At 36.5% G+C, this 25,405-nt stretch overlaps 1 protein-coding gene across 3 annotated transcripts in view; it reads left to right on the forward strand.

Moving 5' to 3' along the window:
- CTNNA3 (catenin alpha 3) overlaps positions 1-25,405 on the forward strand; it is a 1,956,715-nt gene that overhangs the window by 452,894 nt on the left and 1,478,416 nt on the right. For all 3 annotated transcript variants that reach the window (XM_031949475.1, XM_031949477.1, XM_031949474.1), the window contains exon 7: positions 12,079-12,282. In XM_031949475.1, the coding sequence (XP_031805335.1) occupies positions 12,079-12,282 (204 nt within the window). The remainder of the gene's footprint in view (positions 1-12,078; positions 12,283-25,405) is intronic.

The raw sequence follows: 25,405 nt of genomic DNA on the forward strand, positions 1-25,405 counted from the left end.
CTATCAGAGATCCACTGGGAGGAAGAAACAGCTTCCTCAAGGTCAGACAAATGAGTAGCAGAATGGAGTTTCTGCTGCTGTTTATGCATGCTACTTTTCCATCTCTCTTTGCTGTTTAAGTGGCCTCCCCAATGGCATTTTTTCCTCCATATAGGTCATTCTGAAAAAGATAAAAGGAATTGTACTCTTTGCCCATGTCCAGTTAATTTCATCAAGATCCCTCCTAAAAAGGTCTTCTTTCCTGAGGGTTCCTACAAGATGGGGAATCCTTTCACTATAATGGATATGTAATTAAAATCAATCTTGGATATTCATTTCCATTTTGTGAAGATACATCTGCAGAAAACTTTTTTGTTTCCTCTGGGGTCATACTCAAAGATCATCACTGAATATTCAATCTCTTGTGAGCCAATGCTTTTTATTTTCCCTCATAGTCCTCCAACTATGCTAATGTGATATTGTTAACTTGCTAACATTTGGATTTCTTTTGAAAGATTGTGACATGCTGATTATTCTTGTCCAGCAGGATAATGGTGGAAATATGTGTAGAAGAATTACACGTGTTTAACATATTTTGGATTATTTGCCCTCTGGGGGAGGGGGAAGAGAGAGAGAAAAAATTGGGAACACAAGGTTTTGCAAGAGTAAATGTTGAAAACTATCTATTTGAAAATAAATAGCTGAAAAAAAGAAAAAAGAGATTGTGTGGTATAGCAGAGAAAAAAACTGCCTCCAAATCCCACCCTTGATATATACTGACTCTACGACCTTGAATAGGTCATGGATTCAAAGCTAGACAGGGGCTGAGAAGGGCCAGTACAATCCCTTCATTTTTTTAAAGTGAGGAAGCTGAGAACCAAAGAAGTTAAGGAATTTGTTTTGAGTCACAGAGGAAATTTGAACCCAAATCCAGTGCTCTCTTCATTATCCCATGCCATCTTCCCCAGGGAGTCCTCAAACCATATCATTTGCAATTGCAATAATGGTTGTAGACCTGCTTGGGAAGAAAATATTTGTCACTAGGGAGCTCTCTTCAACAATAAAATCACATCCTAGGACCAATAAACCTCTTGTACTAAACATAGACACACAGATACAGACACAAGTATAGACACAGACACTGAAACACACACACACACTCACTCACTCACGCACCCACCCGTCCCATCACCACCATCACTACTAGTGACAACAACACCATTTTGACATCTTTCCTCGCCAACACGATGAAAAAACCAATCAAACTAAGGGATATCTGATCTAAGGAATTGCTAGAGAGCTTCACCCCCATTCTCTGGTAGTGATCAGAAGGTGAAATGACAGAATGACTGCTGGAGATCCATTATTCGCTCTCTATAGTGATCGCTTCTGCTGTTTCTAACTCAGATATGATGTGGAGAAAGCCTTGCAGTGAAGGATGCTCCCATTTAGTACTTGCCAGAGTGATAACCCTTTGGATGAGCAATTTTACTTTTGGAGAACAGGTGCACAGTTTGAAGTGTTTGGGATGCAAATCTGTGCTTAGAAGAGAGTATAAGACTGATGGATGGGGTTGATCTGATGTAATGAAAAATGTGCAAACTGTTAGATTAGTCTGGGAGTGCAATGGGATCCCTTGAGAGGAAGTGAGTTTTTCCACTTTTGCCAAATTTAGGCAAAGGCGTGTGGCTTCTTTTCAAGCATATTTTAGAAAAGATTTTTTTTCAGGTATGGTTGAGGTTAAATGGCCCTTGGGGTCTATTCCCACTCTCATTCCCATTCATTATTCTCCTGTCTTTACCTTGCACCTTATTCAGTCATTTCCTAAGTTCCTTTCTGTACTAGCAGAGCACAGATGGTCAGAAGCAGCAGTATCTTAATTTATTCAGTCATTTGATTATACTTTAGTGGAGTCTTATCTCATCAATGTGGTTTTTTTGGGTAATGATACAGATTGAAAACAACCGAAACCTTCTAAAAAGCCCAGGTCTGAAAATTCAGGAAAAGTTAAGGAAGAAAAATGCAGTGGGTACCAGGTGCTGTACAGTGGTGAGAACTTGACTGAGTTAAATAGACCTGGGTTCAAATATTGCTTCTGACATGTAGGAGCTATCTTAGGCAATTGACCTAACATGTCTGAACCTCAATTTCCTTATCTGTAAAAGGGGGCAGGTAGTCATTTCTGTGATATCTCTTTTTTAACTTTATTTTTAATAGTATTTTATTTTTCCATCTTCATGTAAAGATACTTTTCCATTTCATTTTTGTAAAACTTTATCTTCCAAAATTTTTTCCCTCTCTTTATTACCTCCCCCTTCTCCAAGACAGCAAATCATCTGATGTAGGTTAAACATATTTCCATATTTGTTATGTTATGCAAGAAAGATGAAAAAGGAAAAAAAAAACATGAAAAAAAATCAAGCAGATAACAACAACAAAGTGAAAATACCACACAATTTAGTCTCCAGTTCAATTGGCATTTTCCATCCCAAGTCTATTAGAAGTGACTTGAATTACCACATTGTTGAAAAAGGCCAAATCCATCACAGTTAATCATCACAAAACATGGCTGTTACTGTACATAATGTCTTCTTGGTTCTGCTCACTTCACTCAGCAGCAGTTCATGTAAATCTTTCCTGGTTTTTCTGAAATCAGCCTATTCATGTGATACCTATCTCACAAAATTGTTATGAAGCTTAGAAGAGATAAGCTATGTAAAGTGTTCTGTAAACTTTAAAGCATACTATGCATTTTTATTATTTTTACTAAAAATAAAACCAACTTTCAGTCATTGAATCCAATCTTTTGATTGAACAATATTAATTGTCTATTCTATAGAAAGCCTGAAGCTCCTTTTATGTGTAAAGTATGTCATTAAGTACTTTAGAAGACAAAAAATCGAACAAGTGGTCCCCATATATAGTCTATAATATTTCAGGGTATGTATATCTCACTTTAACGAAGTACATCACAATGTAAAGATACCGACAAATATGGTAAGTTTGAGTAGCTTTTATAATTCAATGATTTTGCCAAGTCACATTTATTGTCTTCTTTTCTTGTTCAAAGGAACATGGAATTTTAGAGATTTCTTGAGTCTTAGGCTATCATGTTAGCACAATCTAACAGCCAAAAGCCTTTTCAGGATGGCAGAAAAAGATAAATTAAGGATTCACAGATCAGGGAAGAACATTTTTCTGGTATCATTTGTCCAGGCAAGGAGAGGCTGATTATCGAATGTTAGTACAGGACGGAGACCATATAGTAACTAATATTAACAGCTAAGCAACAAGTGGGAGATATTTAATTTGGAGAAATGAGAACAGAATGAGAATTGCCTTGAAATGTTTGAAGAACATCATATGGGAGAGGAAATACAGTTAAGTTTGGCACAAGTGGATAGAACTAGAAGGGATGGATATAATTTTTAAACTAGCACATTTAGACTTGATATCTAGAAGGGACTCTCTAACCAAAGGCTAGCCCAAAGAGGGATTGGCTGCTCTAGGAGGTAGAAGGTTACTCTCTTCTGGAGGTCTCTTTGAAAAGGATGGGCGATCAATTATCTGGTATATCATGAAGAGCATTCTTGTTGGGGTATGGGCTGTGATAGGGTTCCTTTGCAAGTCTGAAGTTCTTTTTTCGTAAAAGCTAGGGACATTAAATGACATGGAGGAATCAGGGGATCCCAGAGTTAAATAATCCAGGAAGCAAACTAGTGTAGATGGCTGGTCCAAAATGCTAATTTGGGTTGAAGGTAGAGTAAGCTGAAGCACTTAAGCATGGAGCAGTGGCAAGAGGCCTTGGAAATGAACACTGACCATGTCCTATGCTTGAGCCCTAAAAACTAGTTTGTTCCTGAGATTTATGACTCATGTTCAGCTTTCAGTTGAGAACTAAAACTTAGGAAATCATCTTTCCTCTAAGATGACTCTATTCAGGGAATGCAGCTAGGGACTTATTAAAGAAATATATATATATATATATATATAAAATGATCAACTCAGGAAGAGTAAAAATGACAAAATGAAATAACCTATCTTTGCTCAGGCGCTCAACAATACCTGGCACATAGAAGGTACTTAATAAATGCTTGTTGATTTGATTTCTCTGAAGTGCTTACATTTTATAAAGTTCTTTCCTCACTTCAAGGTAATGCAAGTATTATGATTTCCATTTTGAAAGCAGGAAACCTGGTTTAAAAGGGTTTGCTCAGCTCAGTGAGAAAATTAGCTAAAAAGTATAAGATCTGGGATTTGAAGCTGAGGCTTCTATATTTTCTGTTTTGAATTCTTCCCAATGTGTCTTAAATAAGGCACCAGAACTATTATGGTGCTAATACTTAATGCTGCTAAGTGACACACATATGTGCTGGATTTGGAGTCACCAAGACCTTAGTCAAATCACCTAGACTTATGTTCTGTTCTTATTTTGGACATATTAGCTGTGTGACACAAGTCAATTAATCTCTCAGTTTCCTAAACAGGACAGTGTTGGTACATATATCATAAGGTGTGTAGATCAAATGAGACCATCTGTCTATCCATCCAAATATCTGTCCACCCATCTATCTACCTAGTGCTTTGCAAACATTAGAGTGCAGAAAAAGGGAAAAAAAGAAGCAATTTTTTCTCAAGGAAACAGAGAGATTGGAACTAGGATGGATAAAATTATGGGGGAACCAAAAAGTTGAAAATTGACACGATAATGCTACAAATATTTATATTTTTTGTTCATTTAAAACAGTATTTTGCAAGAAGAAAGATATTGTTGGACAGTGAACTACAAACTTGTTTCAGAATCATGAAGGCCTGAGTTTGAATTCCTCCCTAGACCTATGTTGACTATTTGCTCTTAGATAAATCATTTAGCACCAGTAAGCTCTTTTAAGTCCAAGAAGCAGCACAGCTGATCAGCCTTGGCAGAGAGAATGTCCCCATTAAGAGATTGTTGTAGTAGCGGATTCCTAGGTTCAATGTTGCCCTCCCTTCACCCAAATGCAAAGCATTTATGTAGAGTATAAATGATGATCAGGTGGGTGGCACTGCATCTCCCCTTTTTTTGAACTGAGTAATGCCATTTTAGAAAAGGACTCAATTCCAGGGTAAGAGAGAAAGCTGATTCTTATGTTTTGCCCATATTTATCCCAGATCTTCTGCAAAGACTTCCAAATTCCAAGTTTCTATGTTCAACTTTATTTTTTTCTTTTTAAATGACTAGCCTAGGGTCACACAGCTAGTAAATGTTAAGTGTCTGGGATCAGATTTGAATTCAGGTCCTTCTCAGGGTCAATGATCTATCCACTGTACCATCTAGCTGCCCCTGTGTCCAATTTTAGAATGATGGTGCATTTATGAAATGATTAGAAGCTGCTTGAACATTTAGCACAGTGCCTGAGACATTGTAGGTGCTTAATAAGTGTTGATTGATCCACTGTTTACCATGTGCCAGGCATGCCAAGCAATGGGGTTACAAATACAAGCAAATAAAATGGTTCCTATTTTTGAAGATTTTCATTCTAAGAAGGACAAAATATAAAGGGGGAACTAGAATTTAGCAGAAGGTACACCTGTGTGGGGAAAGGCTGCTGGTGAGGAGATAGAGAGCAGTTTGTTTAATAAAATACACAATCACACAATTCAGGCCAGTTCCAATGATCTTGTGATGAAGAGAGCCATCTACACCCAGAGAGAGGACTGTGGGAATGAAGGGTGGATCAAAACATAGAATGTTCACTCTTTTTGTGATTTTCTAGCATTTTGTCTTCTTTCTCATTTTTTTTCTTTTTGACTTGATTTTTCTTGTGTAGGAAGATAATTGTATAAATATGTTTATATATATATTATATATAATTGGATTTAGCATATATTTTTAGCATGTTTAACATATATTGGATGACTTGCCATCTAGGAGAGGGGGTGGGGGAAGGGGGAGAATTAGAACACAAGGTTTTGCAAAGGTCAATAGTGAAAACTTATCCTTGTATATGTTTTGAAAATAAAAAGCTTCAATAAGAAATGAAATGGCAAGTCACAGTTAAGGATGTGCCAATCAAGAAGGCAAGTTTACAATCTTAGAACACTATGAGGTTTTGTCACTTGGTCAGGATCACACAGTTCATATATATTGGGTAGAACTAGAATTAAAGTTTTCCTGATTTTAAACTCAGTTCTCTATTCACTACCCCATGAATACTCTCGAATACTATAGATATTTCTGGGAAATATCTTATTCCAAAATCCAGTTAAATACACTTCTTTCTGTGGCAGCTGATACTTTTTTTTTTATTTAATAGCCTTTTATTTACAGGATATATGCATGGGTAACTTTACAGCATTAACAATTGCCAAACCTCTTGTTCCAATTTTTCACCTCTTACCCCCCACCCCCTCCCCCAGATGGCAGGATGACCAGTAGATGTTAAGTACATTAAAATATAAATTAGATACACAATAAGTATACATGACCAAAACATTATTTTGCTGTACAGAAAGAATCAGACTCTGAAATATTGTGCAATTAGTTTGTGAAGGAAATAAAAAATGCAGGTGGGGCAGCTGATACTTTTCTTTGTCTTGCTTATAACAATACATGGAATAAAGTCATTTACTAACTTGTATTCTAAGTGGGAATAAATAGTTTTTCTTACCATGGTAAAATACACATACAAATACATGTATATTTACATGTATATTATATATATATATATGCATAAAATGTCCATATATGCACTACAATATTAATTTAATAAAACTAAGAGAGCAAGTATCTCTGACTCTACCATTGTGCATACTCCATCTGTTGACACTAGGCAATCCCTTTGTAACTTAGCAGAGGCTCTTTGGGAATTCCTATGGCACCAACAAATGCCACCTATAACTAATTGGGGGACAAGCCTCTCCATTCTTGGCTAGTCTGATTCTTACTTATCACACATCGTCCATATTTGAAGTCTTCCCATCTCGGTAGGGCCTGCTAAAAATCTATTGAAATTGCTTTCAGCACCTCAGGGCCTCTCTAAGAGAAAGCATTGGAGGAAGAGTTCTGAATCACCAATTTAGATCTACAAAGGGCCTTGGAGATCATTTAATTATTTTATAGGAAAGTGAAGTAATCAACTCAAAGTCACAGGGACTGTGTCAGAGAGAAGATTTAACCTGGATTCCTTGCCTCAAAATCAACTTTCTTCTGCATCTGTGGAAAGTAGTACTAAAATGATATTTATTTAAGTTCTGTTCCTGTTTGTGAGTCAGTGGTTTCCTTATTTTGATTGCCTCTAGTTAGGAAAAATCTGGTTCCTTTATGAGGAGCCTTTTTTATGTCAGGATGAGGTCAACAGTAGGAAGAAAGTGTTAGGTTCATTATTTTACCTACTTATATAGCAGTTGTTTTCCTGATTAAAATAGAAACTCCTTGAGGACAGGGACTGTTTTTGCTTTTTCTTTATCCCAGCACTTAGCACCATGCCTGTATATTGTATGTGCCTGTTGAATGATTTTAGGCAAAGTCTGAACTAGGAGTTAAGGAAATAAACATGAAATACAAGTAAAAGTAATTCAATTTGATTAAATTCAGCTAACATTTATTATGTGACTGTCAGTTGCAAAGCTAAATGTGTGTGTGTGTGTGTGTGTATGTGTGTTGGTGTGGTTTCTAGTGAACAGAATTCTCTCCACCAATGCAAATCAATTCTTCTATTAAAACAGAAACTTTTTAAGATAAGAGAACATGTTTTTGTCTTTGTATTCTCAGTTAAATCTTTGAGTTATCTGAGATTTTAACAGATTAATTTGCTTGTTCTTGGTCATGAAGGCAGTAATGTTTCTGAGGCAAGTCTGGAACCCACTTCTCCCACTTCAAGGTCAATCCTTCCCCCTTTATGTTAAGTTTCTTTTTCAAGAACTGGGAATACAGAGACAAAAATTACAGTCCCTTGCATCCTTTATGGGGCTTACATTGTGCTAGGAGAATACATGTCCAAAGATAAGTAAATTAAGGTGGGAGAGGAAATGAGGAAAGACTCCCTCTAGAAGGGAGGCTGGGTGTGAAGGAAGATGAGATTTTGAGTACATGTGAGGAAGAAAGGCAAATATAGTTTAAGGGAGGATGCACAGCCAGTACAAAAGTGGAAGATGAGACATGGACTGAATTCAGGTGGTCACATAAAGCACTGAGCACTTGGAAAATCTATAAGGCTAGTAAGATAAATTTCTTGAGTCTGGTGACTTGAGTCAACAGTATTATCAATTATACTGACACCAGCTGCATCCTAGAGCAGCTTTTTGTTTTCTTCTTCCCTTTTAGGAGTACCATCCTAATTTGTTAAGCCCCTACTATGTACTAAGTGTTACACTAAGGCTGAGGCAATATTAAACTGAATTATATAACAGGTACTTAGTTTTACCCAATTTACCACATAAGAAAACATACACAAGATGAGTGACTTAGTGTACTTTTTTCATTGATCTCTGCCACTCCCCCACTTTCTGTACTATAATTATATCAATACTTTCATAGTTATTAGAAAAACATCAATGGAACCCTCTGGTTCCATTCACCTTCCTTGTTTAGTTGTGTCCAACTCTTCTTGTCCCTATTTTTGGAGGGTTTTCTTTGCAAAGATATTGGAATAGGTTCACATTTCCTTCTCCAGCTCATTTTACAGATAAGGAAACTGAGGCAAACAGAGTTAGTTGACTTGTCTAGAGTCACATAGCTAATAAGTATCTGAATCCAAGTCTTCTTGAGGGAGATGACTGTAACTCTACCCACTTCACCACCTAGCTGCCTCTATTTATGTTCCATTCACAATTTCACCACAAAACCCATCTCTCCTTTATATATTATTTCCTTCCATTAGAATATAAACTCCTTATGGGGAGGGATTGACTTTTGTATTCCCAACACTAGGCACAGTGGTTGGTATACAGTAAAGATTAATAAGTGCTCATCCTATCATTCAAAATGGCGACCCAGCAGGGCGGGATGGAAGGTAGCTCATGGCACATGAGTTTAAGTTGAAGAAATTGGATCGATGGAATTAGAGGTGGGAAAGTTTGAGAGGGGACACATAGATGTCTTCAGATTTGTGGAAAATTTTGTGCTGCTTAGACTCAGAGAGCAGAAGTAGGAGCAAAGGGGCAAGACAGGAGGGATGTAAGAAATATGGGTTTTGACCGCATTTAAGGATACTCTTCTTATGAAATTAGAGCTGTCTCAAAGTAAAATGGACTGGGTTTGGAGATCCTGGGTTCTCCCTAGTTGACATATACCAGAGAAAACTAAATGACTGATCTTTGGATGTTTTCAAGATATTAGTTCAGGTAAAACTGTTTTAAATGGCCATTAAGATCCTTTCCAAGTATGAGATCCTATGAAATTATAGCCAAAAGCAGGAATCTTGGGAATTATCTAACTCAGTGGTTTTTAAGGGGTGTGTGTGTGTGTGTGTGTGTGTGTGTGTGTGTGTACAATGGACCTCTTTGATGGTCTCATGAAACCTGCAGACTTCTCAGAATATTTTTTAACTGTTCCAAACCAGAAAACAAAACCTAGGATTACAAAGGAAACCATTTATATTGAAAGGCAACTATCAAAATATTTTTCAACTGAAAAAAATTAAAATTACAAATAATTTAAATAAAATTAAAAATCAAGGTTAATAAGTCCTGATATTAGTTCCTTCTTCCTCTCACCCCATCATGGGATAAGGTCACAGAAGTAATTACCACATAAAGATTAGGATGGAATTCTATGCAATGTCATCCAAAGTCAGTATTCATCATATCTAACCCTAGATGGCCCCAGCTGGCCCTGGAAGGCCTTGGGGTGGCTGGTAAATGGTTATTTCTAAAGATGGAAAGGAATGGAGATGTTCGGATTTCTGTTTTACACTAACTTCAATGGAAAGACATTTGGAACTTGGTGAACTGGTATGCTCTTGCCCATAATATGGAAACAGAAAAGTTTTCATTTCCATATTACATCTTCTAATTATATTTGAGCAGTAATGGAACAGTTTGATTGTCTCTTGGAACCCCTTCTTAATGGCAAAATTGCATTGGAGGGCCATTTTCAGTGATTTTAATGGGCTTAATTTTTGCTGCTAAGCACTGAAGTGGAGAGTTTGTACTGACAGAAACCATCAAGGAGCAAGGGGCAGATGGAACAAAGGGGTGGGTTTAGAAACAAATGAGTGAATAACATCTGTCCCATAGGTGCAGTACTTTAAAATCTTTGCCAGTCTATTGCTGACTGACTTTTGGTCTGACTTCCTATTTACTCTCAACCCTCAAGAAGATTTTATTTAAATAGAATAGATTTTTTATTTTAATATTTTATTTTATTTTTATAAATTTTATTTTAGTAGAATATAAATAAATAGATAAAAGATGAATGCATAAATGAAAGGAGTTGTTTTCCAACTACCTCCTCTCTCACAAGGAGATCTTATAAACTAATTTCTTAATCTATCTCTTCATATCAATATGTAGGAGTCCAAATGGAGAGATATATTAAAAAGAAGGGAAATAGAACTGGGGAATGAAAAGCAGGAAAGGAAAACGACAGGGCAAAATAGAAAGAGTTTCAAGTCTGAATCAGAGAAACTGGCTCAAATCTCAGTTTTGTAATTTCCCAGCTTTATGACATCAGGCCACTTGAATGCTTGGAATCTCAGTTTCTTCAGCAGTAAAATGGATTAACTTCTAAAATTCCTTCTGGCTCTGTAGCTTATAATCCTATTAATGAAAAACCATCCAATTAATTATAGGATATTTTGAATCTCAGGAACAAGGCCCAGATTTGCAATTGGAAGACTTAGGTCTAAATCTCAGCTTGGCATCTTGTTCTTGACCTTTGAAAAGTCATGTAAAACCTCAGGATTTTTAGTCTGTCATCTGTAGAATGAATATACTACTATCTAAAGTTCTTAATTCACAAGGTTGTTATGAAGCTAAATGAGATGCAGGATGTCCCAAATGTCTAAGTGTTGTTGTATATAAAGTACCACATATAAAATAGTTCTTTTCTGCTCTTTTCTCCTCCCTCAAATACTTTATAAAATGAAGGATTTGGACTAAATGATCTCTGAAGATCTCATCCAAGTTCCTCCAAAGTAAACTGAAGCCCAAAGGCATGATGTATAGGAGCAGTGTGTATTAGAGTCAGGTCAACATTTACTGAGTGTATGCTATGAATTGGCCATATAAAGACTAAAAGAATAGTTCCTGTCCTCAGTGAGAATACAGTTTAAAAGAACTAAATGTTTTTTGTTGGCCTCCACTTCATATCCTCCCTCTGACATATTGTCTGTTTAACTCTGGTCCATTATTTCCAATCTCTTCTGTTTAGAGTTTGTTTGTACTAGTTGTTTGCATGCTGTTTCTTCTAGTAGACCTTGAGATCCTTAGAGCAGAGACTGCCTTTTACCTTTCTTTGTATCCACAACACTTAGCACAGTGGCTGATATGACACATGTTTATTGACCGACTGACATCTCATTGCTCCAGCCAACTCTTAAAGATATTAAGTTAAAGGGAAGATATCTACCTGAAGGGATAGGAGAAGGATTTGGTTCCTCTCTAGATCAATGAAGCCATAGTTCTAGTTACTATCCCTAGCTTTTGTTTTTTATATCACCTTCATTTCCTAATGTATGCTTGTTTTCTCCCTTTCACAGAAAACCATTGCTTATACTAATCAAATAATAAATAGATAATTAAATGAATTAAATAAGAACTGAAATCAGCAAAACAAAGCGGCCTATTGAAAGTTTGACATCATTTTCAGTGTTCCATATTCATAGTCCTCTACCTCTGAGATTATGTGGTACCAAGAATATAATGATATCTGTGCGCAGATTAATGAATACAGATACTAAGCGATTTCAGAAGGCACTAGCAAGTGATGGAATCAGGAAAGACCTTTTATAAGAGATAATACTTGAAATAAGCCTTCAGGAGAGCTAGGGTGTTCTAAGACATGCTATTTTCTTGTATTTGAAAGATCCATATCGAAACATATGTTACCTTCTTGAAAAAGGAAATTATAAAATGATTGTAGCATTCTAACCCATCTAAACTTTTCTCCTCTTTTAGAATTTAGTAATCTTGGATCCACTGACAGTGAGTGATGAGAAAATCCGTCCTTCACTTGAAAAGCGCTTAGAGGCCATCATCAGTGGGGCAGCTTTGTTGGCTGATTCTTCCTGCACACGGGACTTCCACCGGGAACGTATCATCACTGAGTGTAACTCTATCCGACAAGCTCTCCAGGACTTGCTCTCAGAATACATGGACAATGTAAGTGCCTATTTTCTTATGTTATTTCAGTTTTCTCTAAAGAGTCTCTCTCTCTCTCTCTCTCTCTCTCTCTCTCTCTCTCTCTCTCTCTCTCTGTCTCTGTCTCTCTCTCTCTCTCTCTCTTTTCCCCCCACACTATGACGAATTATACATGATCCAGTTTGTGTGATAGCGATTGATGGTTTTTAACCCATTTTACAATGTACCATAGTATACTGCATAGCTGAAATGTTATGAAACATTCTGGGTGGTAGCACTTAGGAGTGGACAAGTTGCCCAATGGGCAAAGTTGTTGGCATCTTGATGTCAAGTTCTATAGAATCACTGAATATTTACTCAGATCTTCAATGAATATTGTGATATGAATGAAAAGTGTTTGAGGACATTTGATCTTGAAGTTCCACAGAAGGCAAAGACTGAGTGAAATGAAAGTTTTATCCCAGGCATGTGTCATCTGCATGATTTGGTAATTATCAGGGTATGGGCTGAGACATATTAGCTAGAAATGATGTGACTTTTCAGGTGTGAAATTATAGATTAGTTCAGCAGATGTGCTTATGCGAATGGTTGAAATATGCTAATATTAATTGGTAGTTCTTTGAAACTATATATGATATATGACAGATTTCTATGATATTAACATATGATTAGTCTGGCCCTCGATCAGGAGTCTCTTGGCCAACAAATAAATAAAGTGGCAAATATATGTCATTCATAAAGAGGAGATATTCCACATCTGTCTTTCTGGTTCTAAAACCAAAAACATTTCTGTCAGAGATGCTCCTTTTTATTGAAGGTTTGTCAAGGTCATTCATGAGTTACTTTGAGAAGAAATTTTCATTTTAATGCGTATATCTCTACCCACAAATCATTTATATTTATATGGTATCTGTGTGTTTATGGAGAGAGTGACAGAGACAGAGATATTATAGGCATCTCTGATAGGTTTTTTTTTCCAACCTTAGGGTTAAAAAGTATGAATGTGAAGGATGACAATATGTTCTGTTTTATATTTCCATCTGCTTTTATATTGGCAGAGATTGCATGTTTTAGGTTTCTTGACTCATTCATAATATCTAGAGAAAATCTTCATGTGAATAAAATATTCCATTTTGAATAACTTGGATACAAAACCATGTCCCAGTCTGTGAACAAGGAAGGTCTTTGTTTGGAAAAATCCAAATCGAGGTTAAAATGTGGGGGGTCTTTGTTTCTAAGTTATACAGCTTATTACAAACATTCTATTGTAGCCTTCACCTTAGAGAGATAGTTTGATTCTGATTCATGTGCCATTCTTTTTTGTTTAAAGCAATTTTTAGAGTTTCACCTCTATGTTTGAGCTTAACAAAGGTAGATCCTGGATAGATAGAGAGAGGAGAAGAGATCTGAGAGCAATGTAAAGGTAATACACGGTACAATCATAAATTTTATCTAGCCTAACTTTTGGTTTTATAGATGAGGAAATTGACACTTGGTCAATGAATGGGCCTCATCATCATCATCATAATCATCATCATCATCATCAAAAGCTTAAATGCTTGGCTTGATGGTTACATCAAGTCAACCATTGTATCTGTCCATGGTAACCCACAACTTATGTTTCCCCAATTTATGTTATGATCACCTGTAATATAGTTAACCAGGCTTGTATTGTGTATCTGTCACTTCCTCTCTGTGTGACCATGCAATAATCTCATGATTATTCTGCTTTGGGGTTATTTTACATTTATCTCAGTTGAAGGAGTTGGATTGAATAATCCTCCAAATCTCATTCACTGCTCTGAGCTTTGATTTCTGACTCTTGTTATTTGAAGGTGTTGAACTGGATGACTTCCAAGGTCCCTTGCAATATCTTTCTGAACTTCAGCTTTCTCTTTTGTCAACTGAGATAGCTGGACTGGATGACTTCTGAGTTTCCTTCCAGTTCTAAGCCCATACCTTAGACTCATTTTCTTTTTCTGACCAGAAAAGGGACTCCATCATCTTTCAAGCTCTGAATTGCTGAGCTCAGGCTCTTTTTAATGGCACTCAGGTTCTTTCCAATGTGATTTCTTTGTGTTTGATTTACTGGATGATTATAGAACTTCTGTGGCACAGTAGCTCAGGCAAATGCTCACCGAGTAGTTTTGAATGTTCCCTTCTTTTCCAGCAACTCTTTAGAATAATATTGGGGGAGTAGAAAAGAAATAGGGGAGGATAGCATTGACTTGGCAGCACTCTGACTACAGCAGCCTGTGACCTACAGGGGAGAGAAGATGGATGCTTTGTTGGGTGTGTGGCAATGATGAGATGACTGCTATTTCTGATGATAATCTGGTTTCAGTTAAGAGAAAAAACACTTTCCTAATTTTAGAGTCCCCTTAAAAGTATCGATTGCCCATTTCACCTTGTGGTTGGCTTTTTATAAAACCGAGCAGCTGTGGAAGAAAGCATCAGCTCCGACTGTTGGGATGATTGCTTTCCTTTAAAACCCAAGTTTTCATTCTGCAAGGGGGAGGCAGGAAGCTACCCTATCTCCTCTGCTCTTTGGATCATCACAGTGGTGAGGGCAGACTCCAAGGAATACTAACTGGATGGGGCCTGAGCCTTGGGCCATGCAAGTTCCAGACTAGAAATGAATGGGGATGGCTAGAGAATGCTTCAGAACAATTAGAGGGGCAGAGATCGACAGCCGGACTGAACCTCAGTGGTCATTGCATACAAAGCCAAGGCCCTGTGAAGCTAGGTGACCTAGCCAATGTCACCATGGCAAAGGCAGGCTTACACTCTAGCTCCTCCATGTCTAAGTTTGGCCTTCGTTGCTTTGGAGCAAAGTCAAGTTGGATAATGAAATTAAAGTAGTTTGCAGAACCTAAAGCTCAAAAGAAATGTCAGCTAGGAATATTAATTTTATTATTAGAGAATCAGCTGGGGAACCAGAAAGACCTGAATTTAAATCCCACTTTTGCTACAAAAAAAAGCTGTATGATTCTGGATTCTTCCCTATTCTCTCAGGGCTTTGAGTTGTTTTCTAAACCTATAAATTGCAGAGAATGTGCCATCCTTCTTTGGGTGAAGGAGTTTCCTCCTATGGAAGTTCTCTATACAAATAAACTAATGGTCTAATTTCTCTATTCTTCCCCTCATTCCTTGAAGGAGAATTAAAAAAAATCTGGAAAGGTATCAGAAACTTGCTAAAAATATTGATAAAAGTAGTAGTAGTGGTAATGGTGGTGATGGTAGTAATAGTGGTAGTAGAAGGAGGAGGAAAAAGAAGAGGATGAGAAGGAAAAGGAAGAAGAAGAGGAGGAAGAGAGGGAAGAAGAGGAAGAGGAGAAAGAAAAAGAGGAGGAGGGGAAGGAAAAGGAGAAAGTAGTAATAGTAATAGTATTATTATTAGTAGTACTAGTAGTAAGAGTGGTGTTGGTGTTGGTGGTAACAATAATATTTATCTTTTAGATTTACAAATATCTCATTTGATCCTCACAGCAAACCTAGGAGGTTGGTGCTATTATTATCCCTACTTTAGACATGAAGACAGAGCTTAAGTGACTTGAACAGAGCCACACAGCTAATAAGTGTCTGAAGCTGTATATGAATTCAGAAATTCACTTCTCCAAATCCAGCCTTCCATACACAATGCTACCTCAATGTCTCATAATAATTAATCAGCTCTGTTTATTTGTACATTTACCTAACACCTATTATATTTGTGCAGGTCTCTGTGGAGATTCAGAGGACAGAAGCAAAATATTACCTCCTTGAGTTTCCATTTTATTGGGTGGAGGGATGCAGCATTGCATAGATAAATGTAAGGGAACATAGATTAGGTGAGAAGAGATTAAAACAAGGAGAGAAAAAGCTTAAAATTAGGGGAACAGAGAAGCCTTCCTGTAGACTGTGACCCCAAAAGAAGAGAAGAATTTCATAACTTGGAAATGAAACACGAACCAGGTGCCATGATAATGGTGGGCAGGACCTTCTACTTTGGTTCACCAGCTGCCTCAGACACTAGCAGTGTGTTTCTGGAAAAGATGCTTATGTGCTCAATGTCTCACTATCCTCATCTGTAAATAGGAAGAGATTGACACTGGGATCAATTTTAGCTCAGAGAGCCTAAGAGTTCAGATTATTTTGGGTTCAAGAAGTAGCTAGCATCCCAGATAACTAGAATATATAACCTATGAAGAGCAGCATTATGAAACAAGTTTGGAAAGGTAGGTCAGACACATTGAGGAGCACCTTGAGGATGAAACTAAAAGTTTAGATTTTATCTTACATTTTGTTGGTATTGGCTAAATTGGGAATATATGAAGAGAGACTACTTGATTTAGATTTTTGTTAAATTGGGAATATTTGAAGAGAGACTACTTGATTTAGATTTTATTGGTGTAACCCACCATTGTGTGACCATAGTCATTCAATTCATCATGAAGCATTTATTAGGCTCTTTCCATGTAGCAGACATTGTGCTAAGCACTGGATATAGAAACACAAAAGTGAAATTATCCTCTTCTTTTAATGGTGGAGACAAAATGTTGATAACTACGTCCATATGATGTTTATCTTGAGTAGAGTAAAGGTGATCTCAGAAGGGATAGCAATAACACAGTACCTGGAACATGGTAAGCATTAAATAAATGCCTGTTGATTTGACTAGGAGCTGGAGTTGGAGGTAGGGCTTGAGGGTCAGGCCTCCTGCAGGAGATGGAATTTGAGTTGAAAAAAGAAGCAGGAAAAGTTAAGAGGCAAAGGTGAAGAGGGAGAATATTCCAGACATCGGGACAATATGGATCCAATCAATGAGATGGGTGATGGGCAGTCACCTTGCAGGAAATAAAAGTATCACTTTCACCAGTTTGTAAAATTCATGGAGGGGAATAAGAAGGAAGGAGGCTATTAAGGTAGGTAGGTAGATAAGACAAGTCTGGGAAAGAAGTTAAATACACAAAGGAGGTTTTATATTCCATCCTGGAGGAAATACAGAGGCACTGAAATTTATTAAGTAGCAGGGTAACATGGTTAGACCTAAGCTTAAATAAAATCACTTTGCATCTGATTGGAGGATGGATTTGATTGAGAAAAATGGTGAGGCAAAAAAAATGAATAGGAAGTTATTATAATAAACCAGGTGAGAGAAGAGGAGAGTCTGAACTAGTCTAATGCCTATATAAGTGGAGAGGAAGGGACATATATGAGAGACATTGTGAAGCTGAAATAAGATTTGACAATGAATTGTATGTGTGGAGTGAGAAGAGTGAGGAATTATAGGTGACAGCAGGGTGTAGAACAGGGTAACTGGATAACTATACTAGTCTGAGTTTTGTTGACAGTCATGAGGAAGTTGAGAGAGACTAGGTTTAGGGACTAGGGAGATTATATTCATATGTATGTATAAACACACACAGAGATCTTTTTACTTCCATATAAATAATTCTTAGTAATCCATGTGTATGTGTATGTATTACTTATATGGCAGTATAATGATACAGTGGATATAGAGTGTTGAACCTGAAGTCAAGAAGACTCATCTTCCTGAATTCAAATGTGGTTACTAATTTTATGACCCTGAATAAGTCACTTAATTCAATTTGCCTCAATTTTTTCATCTACAAAATGAACTTGAAAAATGGTAAATCCCACCAGTACTTTTGCCAAGAAATTCCCAAATGGGAATCTAAAAGAGCAAAACACAATTGAAAAGCGAGTGAACAACAGCAATATTTATACCTTGGAATTATTTCCTTGGAAGCAATAAAAACCACCATGTACAATAATAGAAGGGGAAAATAAATGGATCCCATGACACTCATAAGGGACACTCATTATTAATAGGTATGACATAGCTTAAGATCCTGCGAATAGAACCTGTGAATGTGCAGTCAGCTCTAGATCAGCCAGTGTGTGTCAGAGAAAAAAAAATAAATCTGAATCTGCCTGCCTCCAAGGTGAGAACTAGGAGAGAGCAATATCATTAAAAATTATAAAGAGAGAGCATTCAGGAAGAGGAGGTGATCAATAGTGTCAAAAGCTGCCTCGACAGGTCAAGGAAGATGAATATTTAGGAAAGGCTATTAGATTTGGCAATTAGAGAACACTGGTAATTTTGGAGATGGCAGTTTCAGATGAAGTTTGGAAGCTACTCAAGTTTGCAATTAGTTGACTCAAGCAACTCAGATGATTGTAAATTGTATGATGAGTTGCTAATCTATGTTGGTGGAGGGAGTCTCTACACTGGGAATTCCTCTCACTGATGAAATCACACATCTGGTCAAATTCCAAAACAAAATCCCCCAGTAGAATATAATCTTATTAGTTCAGACAGTTTTTTTTTCCCTCTTCTATTCCCAAAGCTATCTATGTAGAAAGCACATAAATGCTTTTTGAATTTAATGGTTTTGTATTTAAAATCTCAGGCACTACATTCATATAAAACAAAATCAGGGAAACAAACAAATGAATAAATTGTGAAAACTCACAAAGTTGGTTGTTTTTTCTTGTTTATTTTATTTTTTGCTAAAACCCAAGGATTTACCAAGTAAACCCATGTAAATCAAATAGTTGATTTTTCTTGAATTACAGTCAAGATTATTGGTCTGAAAGTCATGATTAATTTTCCTTTTCCTAAGACTTCTCCTCTGACTCGCAATGTGTCCTTAAATCATTTCTAGAGTCCAGGTTCTTAATCTAAAAGTTACCATGCATATGTGCTCAATTTCATCAGTATAAGAAACTCTTAATATGGAAACTCCACCCATAGTGAAGACCATCACTTTATCTCAGAGTCTCATAGCATAATAATCCTATAAAATAAGTGTTATCATTATCCCTATTTTATAGATGTGAAAACTGAGATTAGGAAAGCTTTAAGGACTTCTGAAAGCAGAACAAAAAAACAGCTCAGCTCTCCCAGCACTTCCCTCTAAATAACTTTAAAATATTGGCTCAAATTTAATTCTGGAATGGCAGAGCCAACAAAAGGTCAGCATGAGACATTATTCCAGCCCAAGGTAATTTAGGAGGGTAGAGGAAGAGATCTATGACATGAGCTAGAGGATGGCCCATAGCCCACATGGATACAATGCCAGTGGTGGGACTAGGTAATAAAATAGAAGAAGCAACTTTGGGAGCTCTGAAATCAAAAACTGATAAAGGAGTGTGGCAAGTGGTCAGAAAAAGATTAAATGAGACACCTGTGCTAGTGTGGGACATGGGACCAGACATTGTTTGACAATTTCATTGCCCAGACATTTTGAATTATAGTTAAAGGGTGGAGAGGAACATTTTCAGTTAAGAGGGAAGAGATACCCTGAGCAGCAGTGGTACTTTTGGTCACAAGGAAGAAGGGATTCTGAGAAAAAGTACTGATTTCAACTCTAAACTTACCTTTCTGAGTAAAGGCCAGAGTACAGGTCAGGAAAGTAATGAATATACTTAGATAATACATTCTTGTAAATACCCCAAATTTCCAATTTTCCCAGGATTAGCTCTGAAAAAAGCAGTGAGAAGAAAAAAAAAACCTGGTTTGGAATAATGTTCCCTTTCCCCGAAATGAGAAGAGAACATGGAGTTTAAAATCAAGAAAAAGAATAGAAAAATGAGCAAATAGAAGCAAAAATATAGCCTTCCCAGAAAAATCTAGTATGGTGACAGGGAAAATGAAGACAGAAACTCAGAAAAAAAAGACAATGAAGTCAAAACAACTACAAGCAAAGCATTAAAGAAAAAAAAGAATTGGACAAAAGTCCAAAAACAATTCTTGGAAGAGTTCGAATGATTTTCAAAATCAAATAAAAATAGTAGAGGAAATATTAAATCAAGAAATGAAAAACAGAAATGAGAGCCAAGGAAGAAAATTATGAAAAGACAACTGCCAGGTTAGTTTTAAAAAGGGTGCAAATACTGAAATAAATAAATCCTCAATAACATTTTATCCAAATGGGAAAAGTTGTATAAAACCTCTTTGAAGAAAATAATTCCTTAAAAATTAGAATTGGGTAATCAGAAGCTAATGAATCCTACACACACACACACACACATATACATACACATACACATACATACACAATCAAGGTAAAAAGAATGAAAAAAATAGGAGAAAATGGGAAATATCTCATTGGAAAAACAATTCGTCTAGACGATACATCAAAAAGAGGTAATCTTAAAATTATTGGACTACTTGAAAGCCATGATAAAAAAAAAGAGGTTAGATATCACATTTCAACTCAAGAAATGCAAGAATTCAAGAATACGATTCAAGAAATTGTAAAAGAAAATTGCCCTGATATTTTAGATCTAGAGGATGAAATAGACATGAAAAGAATTCAATGATTACTTTGTAAAAGACTTCTCCAAATGAAAACTTCCTGGAATATTATAGCCAAATCTCAGAGGTCCCAGATCAAGGAGAAAATACTTGAAGCAACCAGAAAGAAACCATTCAAATATTGTGGAGCCACAAGTCAGGATCATGCAAGATTTAGCAGCTTCTATGTTAAAGCAGTGGAGAATAGAGAGCTTGGGATATTTTATTCTAGAAGGCAAAAGAGATAGGATTAAAACCAAGAATAATCTACTCAGCAAACCTGAGTATAATCTTTTGGAGTAAAAAAAAGATACTTGGTGAAATAGAAGACTTTCCAGCTTTCCTGATGAAAACACTAGAGTTAAATAGAAATGACATTCAAACACAAAACTCAAGAGAAGCATAAAAAGGTAAATATGAAGGAATAATCATAAGAGACTCAATAAAATCAAATTTACACTCCTATGAGGAAAGACAACACATGTAACTCCTAAGAACTTTATCATCATCAGATATTTAGGAGTCTACATAGAAAGAGAATGAGTTTGAGTTGATTTTGTTGGGATGATCTAAAAAAATGGAATGTGGAAGAGGGACAAAGGGGACAGAAGAGTAGAACAGGGAAAATTTTTGCAGAAAAGAATTATTCAAGGCAGAGCATTTATAGTGGAAGGTAAAATGGAGGCAGTTGTAGGCAATATTTGAATGTCACTCTTGTAGGAATTGGTTTAGAGAGGGAATAACATATACATATATATACATATTCAATTGGGTATAGAAATCTATCTTAGATATTAGGGAAATAAGACAGGACATGGATCAGATATGTGAAGGAAAGAGTGATGATAAAAATGAGGAGTGGATTAAGGGATGCAATAGTCAGAAGGGAAACAGACTTTAGAGAAGGGACAGGAGAGAGAGAGGATAAACAGGAGAAAATGGGATGGAAGGAAATAGTTACCAATCATAACTGTGATTGTAAATGGGATGAACTCAGCAAGAAAATGGAAGCAGATAGCAGAATGGATTAGAAATTAGAATGCAACCGTATGTTGTTTACAAGAGACATACTTGAAAAAGAAAGGCATACACAGACGTAAAATAAAGGGCTGGAGCATAATCTATTATCTTTCAACTAAAGTAAAGAAGGCAGGAGTGATAATCCTGATCTCAGACAAAGCAAAAGCAAAAATAGACTTAATTTAAAAAGATAATCAGGGGAACCTTATAATGCTAAAAGATATCACAAACTTTGAAATAATATTGAAAAATTTAAGGGTAAATTTCTCTGTTAATGGCCTCATTTCTCAAATATATAGGAAATGGAATCAAATTTGTAAACCTAGGAGTCATTCTCTAATTGATAAATGTTTAAAAGATAGAAATAGGCAATTTTCAAAAGAATTCAAAGCTCTAAAAATGATCTAAATCAATAGTGATTAGAGAAATGCAAATTAAAACAACTCTGGGTACTATCTCATAGTTATCAGAAATGCTAAATACTGGAGAGAATGAGGGGAAATTAGCACATCAATGTACTGTTGGTACAATTGTAAACTGGTCCAACCATCTTGGAGAATAATTTGGAAATATGCCCAAAAGAGTTGTAAAATTGTGTCTACCCACTTTGGCAGACCAATACCACTACTATGTCAGTATCCAAAGAAATAAAAGAAAAAGGGAAAATACTCCATATATACAAAAATGCTTATAGAAGCTCCTTTTGTGGAATTTTGGAAATTGAGAGCATGCTCATTAACAAGAAATGGCTCACCTTTCCTTAAATGTACATTTGCCCTCTTACATAGAACTTTCAGGCTTATAAAGCTCTTTCCTCACAACAGCATTGTGAGGTACATAATGCAAGTAGTTATAGAATTGGAAGGGGTTTAGAGACGGGCAGCCTAAGTCCTAGGCAGGAGAAGTGACTTGCCAATCTCAGATAACCCTCTAAGATCACAAGTTACAGAGAGCTGCCAATCTGTAACTGCGGTGGAAGTTTCCATATCACGAGTTCCTTATCTAGAAGGTGACCTGGAAAAGTTAAAGTTTTCATTCACATCCTTTTATACTCTTTCTTTTTCCATTATACCACATTGACTTCTACCATTATATCCATTTTGCAGATAAGGAAATGGAGGGTCAGGAAGATTGCCATTAATCACACAAGTATTAAGTGTTAAGAGCCCAAAATTGAACTATTTCTCTTAACTCCAAGTCCAATCTTCTTCCTTCTAAAACAGGCAGCCTCTCCTAACAGTAATTGGACTAGCTGATGTCTGAGATGTCTCATTTGAAAATTCTCTCATCTTATCATTCCAGAAAAACTCTAGGGTTTTTGTTTTGTTTTGTTTTGTTTTTGTCTGAATCTCTCTGTTCCGTTTTGTCCACGAGTCCTGAGACTTGTTCTTCACAGTGTCAGACAACCCAGTTAAAAGCATAAAGTTAATTTGTGTAACCTACTGAGAAATATTGCTCTACCATGAGTGGCTAAGTTAATGAATCTGCTGAGGTTGAATGGCGAGGTGCTAGACGTCATCGATCTGATGGATGGCTTACGGTTTTGGGGAAAGTCTCTGCCCTTGGAGATCACCAGGTAATATCTTAGGAAATGGTTTTCTTTTCCATCAAAAACAGTTCCCCAGGGAACATTTGGGGTGGAATGCAAATGAGATCTTTTTCTCAGTCTTACAACTTGGCTAGGTGAGCTGATGCAGCATCCTTTCCCTTGTCCCCTAAGGAATGACTGCTGCATCATGAAATGAGGCCATTTAATGTATGGCCCATTAGAAACCCTATTTAAAAGTATAATCACCGGTAGGCTTCCGTGTATATTTTGATATATTTGAAAATGAAAGCTTCTGCCTTTGGAATTCGGCACACAGGCAGCTGCTAGTGGCTAGAATGATGAATCATGGTAGCAAGAAAGTTACAGAATTGAAAAGAAGAAGGGAAAGGATTCACAAATTCTGTCATAGACTTTAGATACTCTTGAATTTTCTTTTTTCTTTTTCTAACATTTGCCAGACAAACATGTGTAATCTTCCCCCTATTTTATTATCTCTGGAGAAAACAAGCTTCTTCGTGTCTTTGGAATGTTCTTTCTCTCTTAGAATTTCCCTAATTATAAAACAAATCCCCTGTTCATTGCAAACTCCATACCTGGTTTTTAGACATCACTTAGCTGAATTCCAATCACAGGTCTTTTAAGCTCATCAGATCATCTTTGTTTTGGTCTTTTTCTACTGTGGCAACTCCTTTCACAGATACAAATTGTCAATTCCGTAACTTAGCATTGTTGGAAGTTGACAGAGGTATTCAATTTTTTGCCCAGTGTGATATAATTAATTAGTCCCATATAGTCTTTTAGTAGCTGATGGAAAGGACCACAGTAGGTGGGGAGGGAATCTTGGCCTAGACTTTGGCCAAGCCATTGAATTTCTCAGGTCCTCAGTTTCCTTAGCAGTCTACTGACATCTAAAGACTATGCCAGCTTTAAATCCAAGATCCCAGAATCCTATGCTAATTTTTATAGAGGGGCCTTTTACTTGGCCTTGGTTAGACTGCCTTCTGAGCTTTGTCTTCCATACCAAGGTACATAGTTTTGGAAAGGATATTGATAGTCTTTTGACTTACTAGGGCCCAGATTCTTAAACTGTGGTTTATGACCACATATGGGGTCTTCTAACTGAATGTGGTGTTGGAGTACATGGGATTTATTGGAATCATGGGAGCCACCTGACAGTGGCTGCTAGAGATTCAACACAGACCTGCAGAATGGATCTCCTCTTGTGAGAGGATTATACAAGGAGACTGATAGGCAGTTGCTGTTCTCTGACCTCTCTGACTGAGAGGCCATTGTATTGTCTGACCTCCCTCCTCTTCCCTCTGCCTCCAATTTATTTCATTCCCAGTCCTCAACACTTATGTCAGCAAAGGCTGCCCTGTAATTCTTTCAGATGTTATGATCCACAACTGTGGAGGCTTTCGGAGAATTGAGCTTTCTCTTAACAATGTGGGATCACAAAATTGTGATTTACTATCAGTATTTGATTTGTATACTTATTTTAGACACCTATATATCCAAATTGGCCTAAAAATTTCTCAAATGGAAAAGGATCACAAATGGAAAATGTTTTAGAAGCCTTGAATTAGAAAAGGTAACCAGAACCAGAACCAGAACCAAAGGTAACCACAAAGGGTCTCAAATCCATTATTAAAGAAACTTGAAATGTTTAATTAATCAATCAATATTTATTAATCATTCAACAAATGTCAATAAGAACAGAGTTTATCCTGTACGTATTTAATTTATACATACTCATTTCCACGTCATCTCTCTCATTAAGATTTTGAGCTCACTTAGAAGAGGGATTATCTGAGGATTTTGAATTGTTCTTTTTTTTTTTTTTGCCTTACTTTATATTCCAGGGCCAAAAACTGATCCTGTCATGTATAATATTTGTTAAGTCATGGGGAAAAGGCATATCTTTTGGGTGCTAGAGGACAGAACTAGGAATATGGACGCATTTAGACTCTATGTCTGCAAAAAAACTTCTGAAAAATAGAACTATCCAATAGAGAAATGGGCTGCCTCCAGTAACAGTATTTCCAAGGAGTGCTTTGTTGATCATATTTCAGGTTATTGCGGGAATTCCCTTCACATATGAGTAGGGAAGTCACTTAATTCCTATGAACCTCAGTTTTTTCATCTGTAAAGTGGGAATAATAGCATTTTTGCTTCTTATTTCCTTGGGCTGTTTTGGGTAAAGTGCTTTGTAAACCTTAAATCCCAATAAGAAAATATATAGATATTTATTGTAGGAAACTGAAGTGTCT

This window comes from Sarcophilus harrisii, chromosome 2, assembly GCF_902635505.1.
Source record: "Sarcophilus harrisii chromosome 2, mSarHar1.11, whole genome shotgun sequence".
NCBI lineage: Eukaryota > Metazoa > Chordata > Mammalia > Dasyuromorphia > Dasyuridae > Sarcophilus > Sarcophilus harrisii.